At 36.1% G+C, this 14,732-nt stretch overlaps 1 protein-coding gene across 1 annotated transcript; it reads right to left on the reverse strand.

Annotated features, from left to right (window-relative positions):
• Nucleotides 1-12,178: 12,178 nt before the first annotated feature.
• LOC105771887 (uncharacterized) lies at nt 12,179-13,216 on the reverse strand. The gene is made up of 2 exons (XM_012593268.1): nt 12,912-13,216; nt 12,179-12,545 (listed from the first exon to the last, which is right to left on the reverse strand). Exons 1-2 carry the CDS (start codon nt 13,214-13,216, stop codon nt 12,179-12,181), a joined length of 672 nt encoding a protein of 223 aa, XP_012448722.1.
• Between the last annotated feature and the right edge of the window lie 1,516 nt (nt 13,217-14,732).

A 14,732-nucleotide genomic window follows, 5' to 3' on the forward strand; every position in this document is an offset into this window, starting at 1 on the left:
ATAGACTCGATAATATTTAATTCTATATCTCATTCACTCTCTAATTCCATTTTTACTATCCTTGGTGATTTTTCAAAATCACATCAATGTTGCTGTCCAAAAACTATTCCATTGCAAATTTTTACTATTTTATAATTTCTTTGTATTAACTATCATTTAGGCATACATAACATCAAAACATGTTCTTAAATAGCCATTTCAATAGCTATTCATTAGCCATATCATAAGGAGACACACAAACTGACTAAGTCCCTATACATGCCATAACTTAAAACGTTCCGATAACAAAATACTGATATGGTCTGTTGATAGTGTGAAACGATCTCTGCCGTCCTTACGATCCCTGAATTGGCTTGGAGATACTCTAAAAAAGAAGGAAAATAAAAGGAGTAAGCGTAAAGCTTAGTAAGTTTCCAAGCAAATAAATAACAACATTTATCATAAATAATTATACTCATAAATCATCATCAAGTATCATGGTCTTTGCTTCTTCTTTACTTACTGTCTTACTTGTTTACTTATTTGCTTACTTAAATAACTCATGATTATAACTTACTCTTCCCTTGCTGAAATTTTCTTCTCAACTGGTAACTGAGATATTCTTAACTCTTATAACTCACCTGAATACATTTATTATGCTTTTACATGAACTTTCATGTAACATAGTCTATTTACTAGCCCGTTGAACCACTTGGAATACTAATGATACTCGGGTCTCCTGTCTGATAATAAAATGCCAAAGCCATGTCCCAAACATGGTCTTACATGGGAGTTCTCATATCGGTGCCCATGCCATGTCCCAGACATGGTCTTACGGGGGACCTCTCATCTCGGTGCCAACGCCATGTCCCAGACATGGTCTTACATGGGACCTCTCATAACCTCAATAATTCCAATGCCATGTCCTAGACATGGTCTTACATGGGACCTCTCATAACCTCAATAATTCCAATGCCATGTCCCAGACATGGTCTTACATGGGATCTCTTCCTCTTAATGTCATGACATTTGTATCCGATACATTCCTAATGTTTCAACGGGACTTTTAAACACTGATTCTCTATCATCTCATACTTGAGTCAACATTAAATAATTTCATGAAATAAGTACATAATTGCTGGAAAATAACAACATTAACAATAATTATTGAAATATTGCATTTATTTACCGTAAACTTACCTCAGTACAAAATACGATCAAATCTAGCAACTTAGTCATCAACCTTTTTCTTTCCCTGGTCTAACCCTGGATTTCGTTCCTTTTGATCTATAATAGCAAATTTAGCTTACTTAATACTCACATTCATCAAAACAGTCCTGGACTCAAAATTTGACAAAATTACGATTTTCCCTCTAAACTTTTGCATATTTGCACTTTTTCCCCAAAGCTCAGAAATTAAACTTCATCCCTTATTCTTATGTTTTATGACATGCTGAACATCTTTCCCTTCTATGGCAACAATTCCCACTCTAACATTTACTTATTAACATTAGGTATTTTTACCGATTATGTCATTTTACTAGTTTTCACTTAAAATCGCCTAGAAAATTTTGTTTAACATAAATTAAATCTTCATATTCTACCATAAAACATCAAAATAAACACATTTCACCTATGGGTACTTTTCCAAATATGAACCCTAACGTCAATTAATGGTAGAATAGGCTAAACTGAGCTACGAAGATCTCAAAAATGTAAAGTACATTAAAAACGGGGTAAAGATGGGCTTCCATGACATATTCGGCCATATGGAGAAGATGGACAAGAAACTTGGCTTTTATTTTGTCTTTTAGTCCATTTAATTCCAATTTACCAAAATGCCCTTAACTTAAAAATATCCTATTTCACTTTTCTCATGCCCATTTTTTTCCACAATTTAACCAATGGTCTAATTACCATTTAAGGACCACCAATTTAAAATTTCATAACAATTGTACACCTCTAGCTTCTAGAACTCAAGTTTTGCACTTTTTACAATTTAGTCCTTTTGACTAAATTGAGTGCCCAAACGTCAAAATTTTTGAACGAAAATTTCACGAAATCATTTCGTTAAATTTTAGACCATAAAATTATAATAAAAATAAAGTTTTCTCGTCAGATTTGTGGTCCCAAAACTACTGTTCCAACTAGGCCCTTTTTCGAGATGTTGCATATTGGCTTACGTATGACTTCAAACACACTTAACTGGGTATCTACAACTTAACAGAAAGACTTTTGAACACCATCATACATAGTAGGCACACGCTTGTGAACACAGTTCGCATTTGACAAACTTACATGCAAACACAATTCGCCAAAACATAACTTACTTACTGGGATGGCGAACAGTAGAGGGATGATCTGAGACGTAATCTTGCAAAAGATATAGTGGAACAAAAGCGACATTAATCCCAGTCCTACCCCAACAAACAAGCACACAAGCATCCATAGAACTTCTAATACACACAAATTTCGCGAACTTACATATCGGATACTCAACCTGGTGAACTAACCTAGCTAGACTACTAACTTGGTGAAACTTGACTATGATACCAACAAATGTAACATCTCAAACTCAGCTGAGTAAGTTCGACCTGAATCTGGTGTGCCATATTAGCCACCGGAGTGACTTTCCATTAACTCCTAACCTAACCTTCAACACACCAGAGATTCACAACATATAAGCCGTGCTAAGTTTCACATATAGCAGCGAAATGTCATAACATCAAGCATATATTATAAAACATGTGAGCTTATAAAACAAATAGATGAAGTGTTAGCATATCAATCTACAAGATCTCAGGGGTTCGCAAACATCGCTCAACATAAGTTCACTCAGTAGGATTCAACAAGAGTTCACATCAACCATAGAGTATGAATTCGCACATCAACCTAAATTCACATAAAGCAATATAGGTTATTATGCTAACATTAAACATAAGTTTTCTAAGAAAGCATACTTTGTTATAAAAGGAGTCGTACATGCATAGGGTATCATACTCTAATAGGGTATGCATAAACACATGGGTTAGGATACATATATGGTTTCGCTAAGTAGTAAAGTTATCGCTAACTAGAATACACATGTAATTTTTTAGGGTTGCAATCATACAGTGGTCGCAAAAAACTGTCTTTAGCAATAAATCTTACTCGCATATTTTGATAAAATATAAGGTAATACAATGTGACACTTGAGCATGAAAAACATCAAGTTTATTCATAATCAAAAGATAATTAAATATTTTAAGACATGGTTAACAAAAGCAAAATAAAATTAAAGAATTTAAATCTAATGATTATAGCAATAATCAAACAAATCTAATCCCAAGAAAAAACTACAAAAATAAAATCCCATTACTTTTCTCACAAGTTCGTTGATATCTACTCAAGACTTAGCCTCGTTCAAACCATTTGCCTTGCCTCTTGCCATCTACGACCTACTTACCTGTGAAGTAAGAGAGCAATTGGTGAGTTCATTGAGAACTCAATGAATAATCAGGAATCAACAAAGTATGCTTAAAACTCAGAGTTTAAATCTAAAAGATGACTTGATCTAAAAATCATGTCACGAGCTGAGTTCACCGTAAAGATGCGAGACCCAATTTGTCAATTTTCCTGCTTGTCAGAAAATATATAAATATGTAAAACTAGTTTATGTGGTGCTTGTAGAAAAATTATACGTGAAAACTTATCATGCAAGTAAAACTTGTATAGCATGAAACATGCCCACATGCTTGTCTTATCAAAATGGCAAAGGAAGAAAAGATATGTCCTCACCCACAGTTATCAAAATTTGTTGTATATGAGAATCTTATTATAATGCCTCAAAATGACTCAAAGAGTCCTTAACATGTACCATAAGTGCAGCGCTGAGCAATGCACTCTTATGTACATCAACATGTCCAAACAAAATTTATAAAATCATACTTTAAAAACATATCTTAAAACATAGGCTCACATAGGATGACGCGTAGAACTTATTTTTTTTTAAAAATATAGCTTTATACACGTAACTTGAAAACATAATATAAAAATAGAGTGTCATAACTAAAAATTAGAGTTTCAAAAAAGCTTTTTCTTGGAGCTTAGTTTAGAAACCTTAAAATTTTAGAAAAACATAACAGTTTACACTCACACAGTAATTCTTAACAACTCACCAAAAAAGCTTGAGAATTTAAACGAGTTTAGCCAGCCTAGGGATGTTTTGAAGGATCCAAGACTTTTATTCAAGTACGAGGCTTGTTAGGCTGAGGAAAAGGAAGCTAAGGACATTATGAAAAGAGTGTGGAGTCAAAATGGTGGGGATCTGCTGGCTAGAATTGAAGGGGTTCGCTCTCGACTCGAGGAGTTACAGCATCGTCAATTTAAGAGAATGAAAAGTCAGATCTGTCGATTGGTTGATTGGATTGATAGACTTATTGATGGGCCCAGTATGGATTCAAATGTCGATGTGTTGAGGGGTGCTCAGGCTGAGTTAGGGCGGTTATACTTGGAAGAGGAAACTTATTGGTCGTAGAGATCCCAAATCGAGTGGCATAAGGATGGTGATAGGAATACTCATTTCTTCCATGTTCGTGCTACTCGATGGAATAATAGAAATAGGATTAAGGGCTATTAAAATTCGATGGGATTTGGGTGGATGGATCGAGTGGTGTGTGTGGGGTTGCTCGGGCTTATTTTTAGTCTTTATTCAAATCTTAGACGAGCGGTAGCTATGAGAGGTTTTAGATTCAAATTCAAATATGCATCACCCTTGAGATGAATTCCTTGTTGGATAGGTCGATTACAGAGAGGGAAATCATGGAAGCTGTTTACCAAGTGGATCCTCGTAAGGCTCCAATAATTGATGGGATTTTGGGCCTCTTTTATAAGAATAATTGGGTTGTTATTGGCAATGATGTGCTTCAGTATTGTCATGAGATTCTCAATGGGAGTAGAAACATTGAGGACATTAATAAGACTATTGTGGTCTTTATTCCGAAAGTAAAAGAGGCGAAGGATATGACTTACTTCCGTCCAATCAGATTGTGCTAGGTTGTTTATAAGATGGTCTCTAAAGTTTTGGCGGATAAACTAAAGGTCTTACTTCCAAAATTTATCAATTAAAACCAAAGTATTTTTGTTTCGGGACAGATGATTCACGATAACGTCTTCATTGCTCAAAAGCTCATGCATTATCTTCAGAGTTATAAAAATGGTCTGAACAAGGGTTTCATAATAAAGGTTGATATGAGTAAGGCCTATGATCGAGTCAAGTCAGATTTCTTAGAAAGTGTGATACTTCAGAATAATTTTTCGGCCAGTTAGGTTGAGAAGGTTACGAGGTGTGTCCGAATGGTGCACTACGTTATTAAATGAAATTCAGCCTTATTGGAGGTGATCATCTCGGAAAGTGGTCTTCTTTAGGGAGGCCCGCTTTCTCCTTACCTTTTTCTCTTTTACATAGAGGCCTTTTCTAGGATGCTTCATTATGCTCAGTTGAGAGGAAGATTCGGGGCATCCGTGCTAGTCTAAATGGCCCCAACATCAATCATCTCTTCTTTACGGATGATGCGCCTTTGTTTGTTAGGAATAGGAAGGAGGAGGTTGAGGCTATTAAGGACATTCTTCAGGACTTTCAAAAGGCCTCAGGCCAGAAGGTCAATTTCTTTAAATCTATAGTTTACTTTGTCCCCAATACTCCGAGAAATCAGAGACAACACCTTAGTGATATGATAGGGATGTGGGTTCTTGAGACCATGGACAATTACCTCAGCCTTTCGCTCATTATCAGCAAGAAAAAAACATGTGCATTCCAACTAATTCTTGACTAGTTGTCTTATAGGATTAATGGCTGGTCAAAAAGGCTAATATCCTATAGTGGTAAGGATGTTTTCATAAAATTTGTATTACAATCTTTACCAACTTATACTCTCTTAGTTTTCCCTATTCCCAATGGTACGATTGACGAGATGGTACCCAGAATACGGACCTACTGTGGGCTAGTAAATCTAAAGGTCACGGGTGGGCTATGATGGTATAGGACAGGTTGTGTACGCCCAAAGGTATTGGTGGTCTCGAGTTCAGAGATATTAGGCTCTTCACTATTTCTTTACTTCACAAACAAGTGTGGCACCTTATAAACCATTGAGATACCTCTTGCTTCCAAGTTATCAGTTCCAAATATTTTTTGGATGGCGATATTTTTCACCCGAAGAAAGTCAAAAACCCTCTTTCACTTGGACAAGCATTCCAACGATGGCGAAAGCCTTGAAATTTGGTTTTGGATAGAAAATTAATGACAATAAAAGAGTTAGGATTGGGATGGTTCGTTAGGGCTTCAAAGGTCTCGATGGCAAAGCTATGAGATTCTCTAGTGATGTCGTTTGGGAGAGAATGGTTCGTGGCTTATGGAAGCCTAACCATGTTGAATGGGATGGTGATCAAGCCCGAGAGATATATAGGGCTGTATTGGTGGACCAGATTTGTGCGTTGCCCATCATTTCAAATGGCCGACAGATAGGGTTATTTGGTTCCACAACAAGAATGGAATCTATACTACAAACTTTGCCTACTCGTGGCTTATTCTCAAGCAAATTGGTTTTGGCCCACATCAGATTTATTGGAGGATCATTTGGAAGATTCGGACACTCTCCAAAATCTACATTTTCGCTTGGAGGATCGGTCATGAATTACTCCCAACAAATGTTAAGATTCCATCCATTAAGAAGAATGTTGGCTGCGGTTGCTTGAGGTGTAGGGGTGGGAATGTGACCGCCATCCATGCCCTTAAGAATTGTCTGAAGGCTCCTGCAATTCTCTCTCATGTTGGGATTGATGATCGGCTTCTTAACTATGATTACGAGAGGTGTACTAACTAGTTAGACGCGACTATGCACTTGACGGATAGGAAGGCATTCAAGGACTTTGTTACGATCCTTTGGAATATTTAGAATAGTCGTAACAATGCCATTTTTTGGGGCAAAAAAGACGATGCCAGTGCAATTTGTGATAGGGCCAAGAATCTTGTGGCTAATTTTTAGATCCATAATATAACTAACAAGTTGATCATTCCTAAGACAGATAGCCCACAAAAATGGGAGAAACCTAAATGGGCATATTAAAGTTAATGTAGACACAGTTGTGGCTGATGATAAGATAGGAATTGAGGTACTTGCGGAGGACAGTGATTGCTTTGTTCTTGGGGTATTAGGATCTATAACGTGGAGCACATGAGTACGGAGTGGGCTGAGCTTTGTGCGTTGACTGAAGGTATTAAATTGGCCCGCACGAATAATATCAAGAAATTCATTTTTGAAATCGATTTTGCTAGAATTATCAATCGTGTTCAAAAAAAGCAGCAAGATGTAACTCTTTTTCTGAGGTTGACATTAAATGGGTTGGGCAATCAAAAAAAAGGTCGCAGATCATGCTAGTAGACTAGCTTTGGCTAAGAGCTGTAATCTATTTTTTTAGTTGAATTGTACGAGTGATATCCACAATATTGTAATCTCTGATTCATGTTAAATCGAGGTTGTGGCTTTCGAGCCCTTTTTTGTCAAAAAAATTAAACGAGTTTAGCTTTGCCTTTATCCTTACTAGTAGATGGTCCGGCTAGTTCCCAACACACATAAACACTAAAATTACTTAAACAGACAAAGCTTACCAAATTCATACATGCAACCAAACCTAGCTTTCTGGAAAATCAACCCTAGCAAGACAGAGGCTTACCTTTCTTGCTACAAACTCAATTTAGAACAGAGACATGACAATAGAATATCGATGAGAGAATTCTCATGGAATAAGGGTCGTATTTATAGGCACTAAGTATCCTAGAAATCTTAAGATACTCTACTTGACTTAGGAAAGGTGTTATTTGCATGAAAAATATTCCTAGATACACCATATCTTTATTTCCTAATTTGAGTTTGCCTTTGACTTTGACTAACAAACCCCCGGTTCGCAACTTAATTGGTGAACACTAGTTCACCAAACAGACTAGCAAACACAATTTCAATGAATTTGATGAGGCCCCATATCACATCTTTTGGCATATATTACTTACGGATCCTTACTAAGACTCCTTACTGAAATTGTTTTGGCAAAGTTCTTACTGATCCTTCTAACGGGCATCAATTCGCCAAAACACTAGCAAACCCCTTGTTGATATCATTGGGCGAACTCCCAATTTGCTGAAGCACTGGCGAACTCTTATTGACAAGGCTAAAACTTTCAAGCCCTATCTCGGGATGTTGCACCTTAGACCATTTCCTTACACACGAGTATCAGTTCCAAAGTTAAAGCCACTTACCTAGTGCTACGATGATAAAAGCTGAATGAAATAACACAGATAACATACTCAAAGTATGAAGGAACTCACCTGAAATCTTTACTCAGAGCTTTATCTACTATACAGGTTCCTTACCTTTGGCACTAGAATCTTCTCCCGTTTCTTTGGCTAAAACAATAAAATGACTTTTCTCAACATAAAAAAAACAAGACATTATAAAATAGCATGAATCTTTAGATATGCAGCTTCTTTCTATCTGGTAAAGCTTAAAGAAAGGTTTAAGAGTTTACCAGTAGATTGCTTAGGACAGAAACTCTTTTAAGCTTAATACACAACACCTTCATTAACGACGAAGAACTCTTTTGGTTTTTCTTCGATGATAACAAAGACTAGTAGAGAATATAAAACAGAAGTCTCCTCTCCACTACCAGGCTATCCTATTTATAGATAACTCACATCCAAATCCAACTTAGGATTAACTCTAATAAGTAATCATTCTCATACGCTTCCACTAATTAACCACATCCTACGAGGCTCTCCAGGTGTCTTAATTACTGACACGTTACCTCCATTAGGATACTAGAAGACCTAAACGTGACTTACTAACTACCACCCTTACATTAGCAGTGACACAAAACCACGGGTGGCAAACTTATTAGCAGGAAAGTGCGCCTAATAAGGTTCTTGCCGCAACAAAGAACTCATCACCTTGCGTAGTGCAACTCTGCAGTCTCGGCGAAGTTCTATGATGTATTTCACCAAAAAATTACCATCCTTATCCTGTCTAAGTCTTGAGAATTAAGTGATCTTCGCCAGCGTAGTTTCCCAAGCATGAAAAACTCACCAAAAAAGGGTGTGACAACTCCCCCACCCTTATAAAAATTTTGAACTCAAAATTTCGTACCTACGAAGACATGTGGGTATTGTTCTGTAACACCCCTTACCCGAGACCATTTCTGGAGTCGAGCATGAGGCATTACTTGACTTAACTTAAAAGTTCGGGGCATAAAAATTTACTTTTAAAAGTTATTTTACTGTTCATAATAAGGCTGTCCACCTGCGCAGAAGTCACTAAATCAATTACAACTCGAGCTACCAAACTTAAAATTTAGATCCGTAAATTTTCCCTGAAACTAGACTCATATATCTTTTTATCTTAAATTTTTTAGAATTTTTGGTTCATCCAATTTGTACAGTTTATTAGTTAAAGTCTCCCATGTTTCACTGATCGACTTTCCTGACCTCTTGTCACTAAAATTAAATTATCTCATTGTACAGACTTTATATGGTGTTCTCTATTGTTTCTACAGAAAATAGACTCAATAAGGAATCTATAAATATAAATTAAAACTCATAAATATTTTTTTACAAGTTTTAATGATTTTCCAAAGTCAGAACAGGGGATTCCAAAAACCACTTTGACCTTGTATAACTAAAATGCAAATATCTCAGAATACATAGTTCCGTTCTCTACGCTGTTATTTTTCTATGAAAATAGACTCAATAAGCTTTAATTATATTTCACTACTGTTGTCTCAAAACTGATTCACTACCAATTTTTACTTTTCCATGATTTCTATGCATAATTTATCACCTAGACATTTATAACAACAAACACCTTCATACTTAGTCATTTTAATAACTATTCATCATCAAATATTTACTTATCATCCTTTGGTCATGTCTTAAGAATATAATATCGAAATGACCAAGTCCTTATACATGCCATAGCTCAAAACATTTATCGTCTTAAAATACCGACTTGTGGTGGTTGATAGTCTGAACGCTCTCCGACGTCTTCAAGATCCCGACTATGCATGATAATACTATATGAAAGAAAAAGAAATAAAAGAAGTAAGCATAAAGCTTAGTAAGTTTACAAGTAAATAAATAACAACATTTATCATAAACAATTATATTCATAAATTTTTATTAAGCATTAAGATCTCTAATTTCTTCTTTACTTACTCTCTTACTCGTTTACTTACTTGCTTAACTTACTCCTTCGTTGCTAAAATTTCTTTTCTCAATTGATAACTGAGATACTCTTAATCTTAATAACTCGCCTGAACTTCTCTATTAGTCTTTTACCTGAACTTTCATGTAACATCGTCTATTTATTAGCCCGTTGAATCACTTGGAATACTAAGGATACTCGGGTCTCCTGTCTGAATATAACATGCCAAAGCTATGTCCCAGACATAGTCTTACATGGGATGTTTCTTTTACTGCCAATGTCATATCCCAAATATGGTCTTACATGGGAGTTCTCATACAGGTGCCCATGCCATGTCCCAAACATGGTTTTACGGGGGACCTCTCATCTCGGTGCCAACGCCATGTCCTGACATGGTCTTACATGGGACCTCTCATCTCGATGCCAACACCATGTCCCAGACATGGTCTTACATGGGATCTCTTTACCCAAATGTCATGACATTTGTATCCAATACATTCCTAATGTTTCAACAGGGCTTTTATCATTGATTCTCTGTCATCTCATACTTAAGTCAACATTAAATAATTTCATGAAATAAATACATAATTGCTGGGAAATAGCAAAATTAATAATAATTATTGAAATATTGCATTTATTTACCGTAAACTTACCTCGGTACAAAATATGATCAAATCTAGCACTTTAGTCCTCAACCTTTTTCTTTCCCCAGTCTAACTCCAGATTTTGTTCTTCTTAATCTATAATAGAAAATTTAGCTTATTTAATACTCACATTCATCAAAACAGTCATTAACTCGAACTTTGACAAAATTATGTTTTTGCCCCTAAACTTTTGCATATTTACACTTTTGTCCCAAAGCTCAGAAATTAAACTTCATCCTTATTCTTATGATTTATGACACGCTGAACATTTTTCCCTTCTATGGCAACATCAAATTCCCACTCTTAACACTTACTTCTGAACATTAGGTATTTTTATCGATTATGTTGTTTTACTTGTTTTCACTTAAAATCACTTAGCAAAAGTTGTTTAACATACTTTCAAGCTTCATATTCTACCATAAAACATCAAAATAAACACATTTCACATATGGGTATTTTTCCAAATATAAACTCTAGGTTAAATTATTGCTAGAATAAGCTAAATCAAGTTATCGAGACTCTAAAAACGTAAAGAACATTAAAAACGGGGCTAGAACAGACTTACAATCGAGCTTGGAAGCTTGAAAAACTCTAGCCATGGTTTCCCCCTGTGAAATTCGGCCATGGGGTTTAAGATGGACAAAAATTGGCTTTTAATTTTGTTTTTAATTCATTTTAATAACTAAATTACCAAACTGTCCTTAATGAAAAACTTTGGAAACATGCCTAACCATGTCCATTTTTGTCTACCAACTTAACCAAAGGTATAATTACCATATAAGAACCTCCAGTTTAAAATTTCATAACAATTGGACACTTCTAACATGTAGAACTAGCTTTTGTACTTTTTACAATTTAGTCCTTTTAACTAAATTGAGTGCCCAAACGTCGAAATTTTCGAACAAAATTTTCACGAAATCATTTTGTGAAATCGTAGACCATAAAAATATAATAAAATATTTTTTTCCTCATCATATTTGTGGTCCCGAAACCACTGTTCCGACTAGGCCCAAAATCAGGATGTTACATGTTCTCTAATTGAGCTTTCTCTTTCCCATGTAGCCTCTTAGCTCTATGGTTCTGCCACGACACTTTGACCAAGGGAATTTCTCTATTTTTGAGTGCCTTGACCTCTCTATCCAGGATACAGACGGGCTCTTTTTTTGTACGACAAACTTGGCTCCACCTCCAACACCTCTAATTGTACCACATGGTCTAGATCAAAGTGATATCTTCGCAGATCGACACATGGAACACATCATGAATCTTGGATAATTTTTGTAGAAGATCTAATTGATATGCTATTGGCCCTATGCAATCCAAAATTTCTTAAGGCCTGATGAATCTTATGCTAAGTTTCCCTTTTAACCCAAAGCGAATAATCTTCTTCCAAGGTGAAGCCTTAAGAAACACCTTGTCGCAAAATTCATAGGACACATCTTTCCTTTTCCTATTTGTATATGCTTTTTGGCTATCTTGAGCAATCTTTAAATGGTTCTTGATGACCATTACTTTATCTTCTGTTTTGCAGACTAGTTTTAGGCCAACCAATTTCATCTCACTAAGCTCCAACCAGCAAACTGGTGATCGACACTTTCTCCCACACAGCACCTTAAAAGATGACATGCCCAAACTGTCGTGATAACTGTTGTTGTACGTCAACTCTGCTAAAGGCACGTACTTTTTCAAGTTCATCCTGAAGTCAATCACACAACTTAAGAGCATATCTTGCAATACTTGGATCACCCTTTTTGATTATCCATCAATTTGAGAATGGAAGGCAATGTTGAATCGAAGCTGGGTTCTAAGAGACGTCTACAACTGCTTCTCAAACCTTGATGTGAATTTAGGATTGAGGTTAGATACAATTGAAAAAGGAATACCGTGGAGGTGAACTATTTCTAAAATGAACAACTCCACTAGCTTCTCCAATAAGTAGTTCGTATGCACTGCCATGAAGTGAGATGACTCTACTAACCTATCCATGATTACATATATTGAATCCTTCTTTGACGCACTAAAGGGCAAGCTAGAAATAAAATCCATCGTGATTCTAACTTACTTCCATTCTGGGATCTCCAATGAACACAATTTACCTAAGGGAACTTGATATTCAGCCTTGACCCTCTGCAGGTTAAACACCTCATTACTAATTATGATCTCCCTTTTTATACTTAGCCACCAAAATATGCTCCTCAAATCTTGATACATCTCTACACTTCCCGGGTGAACTGAAAAGGGTCTTTGGTGAGTTTCCTTCAAGACCTCCTTCCTCAGATCTTCTTCATTGGGAACATACAGTCTTCTCATAAAGCGTAGTTCTCCCTCATTCCCCAACCTAAAATTTCTTACATCGCCAGACTTCATATATTTATTTATCTCATTACATCGCACATCCTTGAGTTGAGACTCCAATATTTGGGAAAGAAAAGAGATTGTGCCCTTAACTCGGTGAAAAATGACCCATCATCTGCTAGACAAACTCTTGCTCTCAAGGAAGCCAGAGTTGAAAAGGTTTTCCTACTTAATGCATCAACCACCACATTTTGTTTTCCTGAATGGTACTCAATGTTCAGATCATAATCTTTTAACAAATCGGTCCATCTTCACTATTGCAGGTTTAGCCCTTTTTGAGTGAGCAGATATTTCAAGCTTTTGTGGTCCAAAAATATATGACACTTCTCCCCATAGAGATAGTGTATCCAAATCTTCAGAGCCAACACCACAGCAGCCAGTTCCAAATCATGATTTGGGTAATTATTCTCATGAGGCTTGAGCTGGTGTGACACATAAATAATCACATTTCCATTCTGTATGAGTACATACCCTAATCCATTCAAAGATGCATATTTGAACACTACGTATTTTGTTCCCAAATCTGATTGACTTAACATTGAGGCTTCGATTAATGCTTTCTTCAGTTCATCAAAATTGTGCTAACACTCTTCAGACCAATAAAACTTTTAATCTTCCCTTAATATTCGTGTTAATGGTGTCACAATCGTGGAGAACCCTTTAACAAAACTTCTATAATACTCTACCAAACCAAAGAAAATGCGTACCTTTGTAACGCTCATCGATGAATTCCATTCTAGTATAGCCTAAATTTTTTTAGGATCTATCTTAATCCCATCTAGGGAGATGACATGGCCAAAAAAGTGAACATCCTTCAAGCAAAACTTACTATTGCTAAATTTGGTGTACAATTTGTTTTCTCGAAGAACATTTAAAATTATCCGTAAGTGTTCCTCGTGCTCCGCCTCACTCTTCAAGTAAATCAAAATATTATTAATGAAGATGAAAACACATCGATCGAGGCAGGGTTGGAATACTCTATTCATCAAATCCATGAACACTGCTAGCGTATTAGTCCAGCCAAAAGGCGTCCTAGAAATTCATAATGCCCGTAATGTGTGTGAAATGCAGTCTTAGGAATATTATCCCCTTAGATCTTAACTTGATAATACCTCGACTATAGATCAATCTTTGAGAACACTCTGGCTCTACTTAGTTGATCAACCAAGTCCTCAATCCTAGGCAACAGATACTTATTCTTAATGGTAACCTTGTTCAGCTGCCTATAATCAATACACAATCGGAGGGTCTCATCCTTTTTCTTAAAAGATAATATTGGTGTACCCCAAGGCGAAACACTTGGTCTAATGAACCCCTTATCTAGCATAGCCTAAATTTTTTTAGGATCTATCTTAATCCCATCTAGGGAGATGACATGGCCAAAAAGGTGAACATCCTTCAAGCAAAACTCACTATTGCTAAATTTGGTGTACAGTTTGTTTTCTCGAAGAACATTTAAATTATCCGTAAGTGTTCCTCGTGCTCCGCCTCACTCTTCAAGTAAATCAAAATATTATCAATGAAGACG

Source organism: Gossypium raimondii, chromosome 6 (genome assembly GCF_025698545.1).
Source record: "Gossypium raimondii isolate GPD5lz chromosome 6, ASM2569854v1, whole genome shotgun sequence".
NCBI classification, from domain to species: domain Eukaryota; kingdom Viridiplantae; phylum Streptophyta; class Magnoliopsida; order Malvales; family Malvaceae; genus Gossypium; species Gossypium raimondii.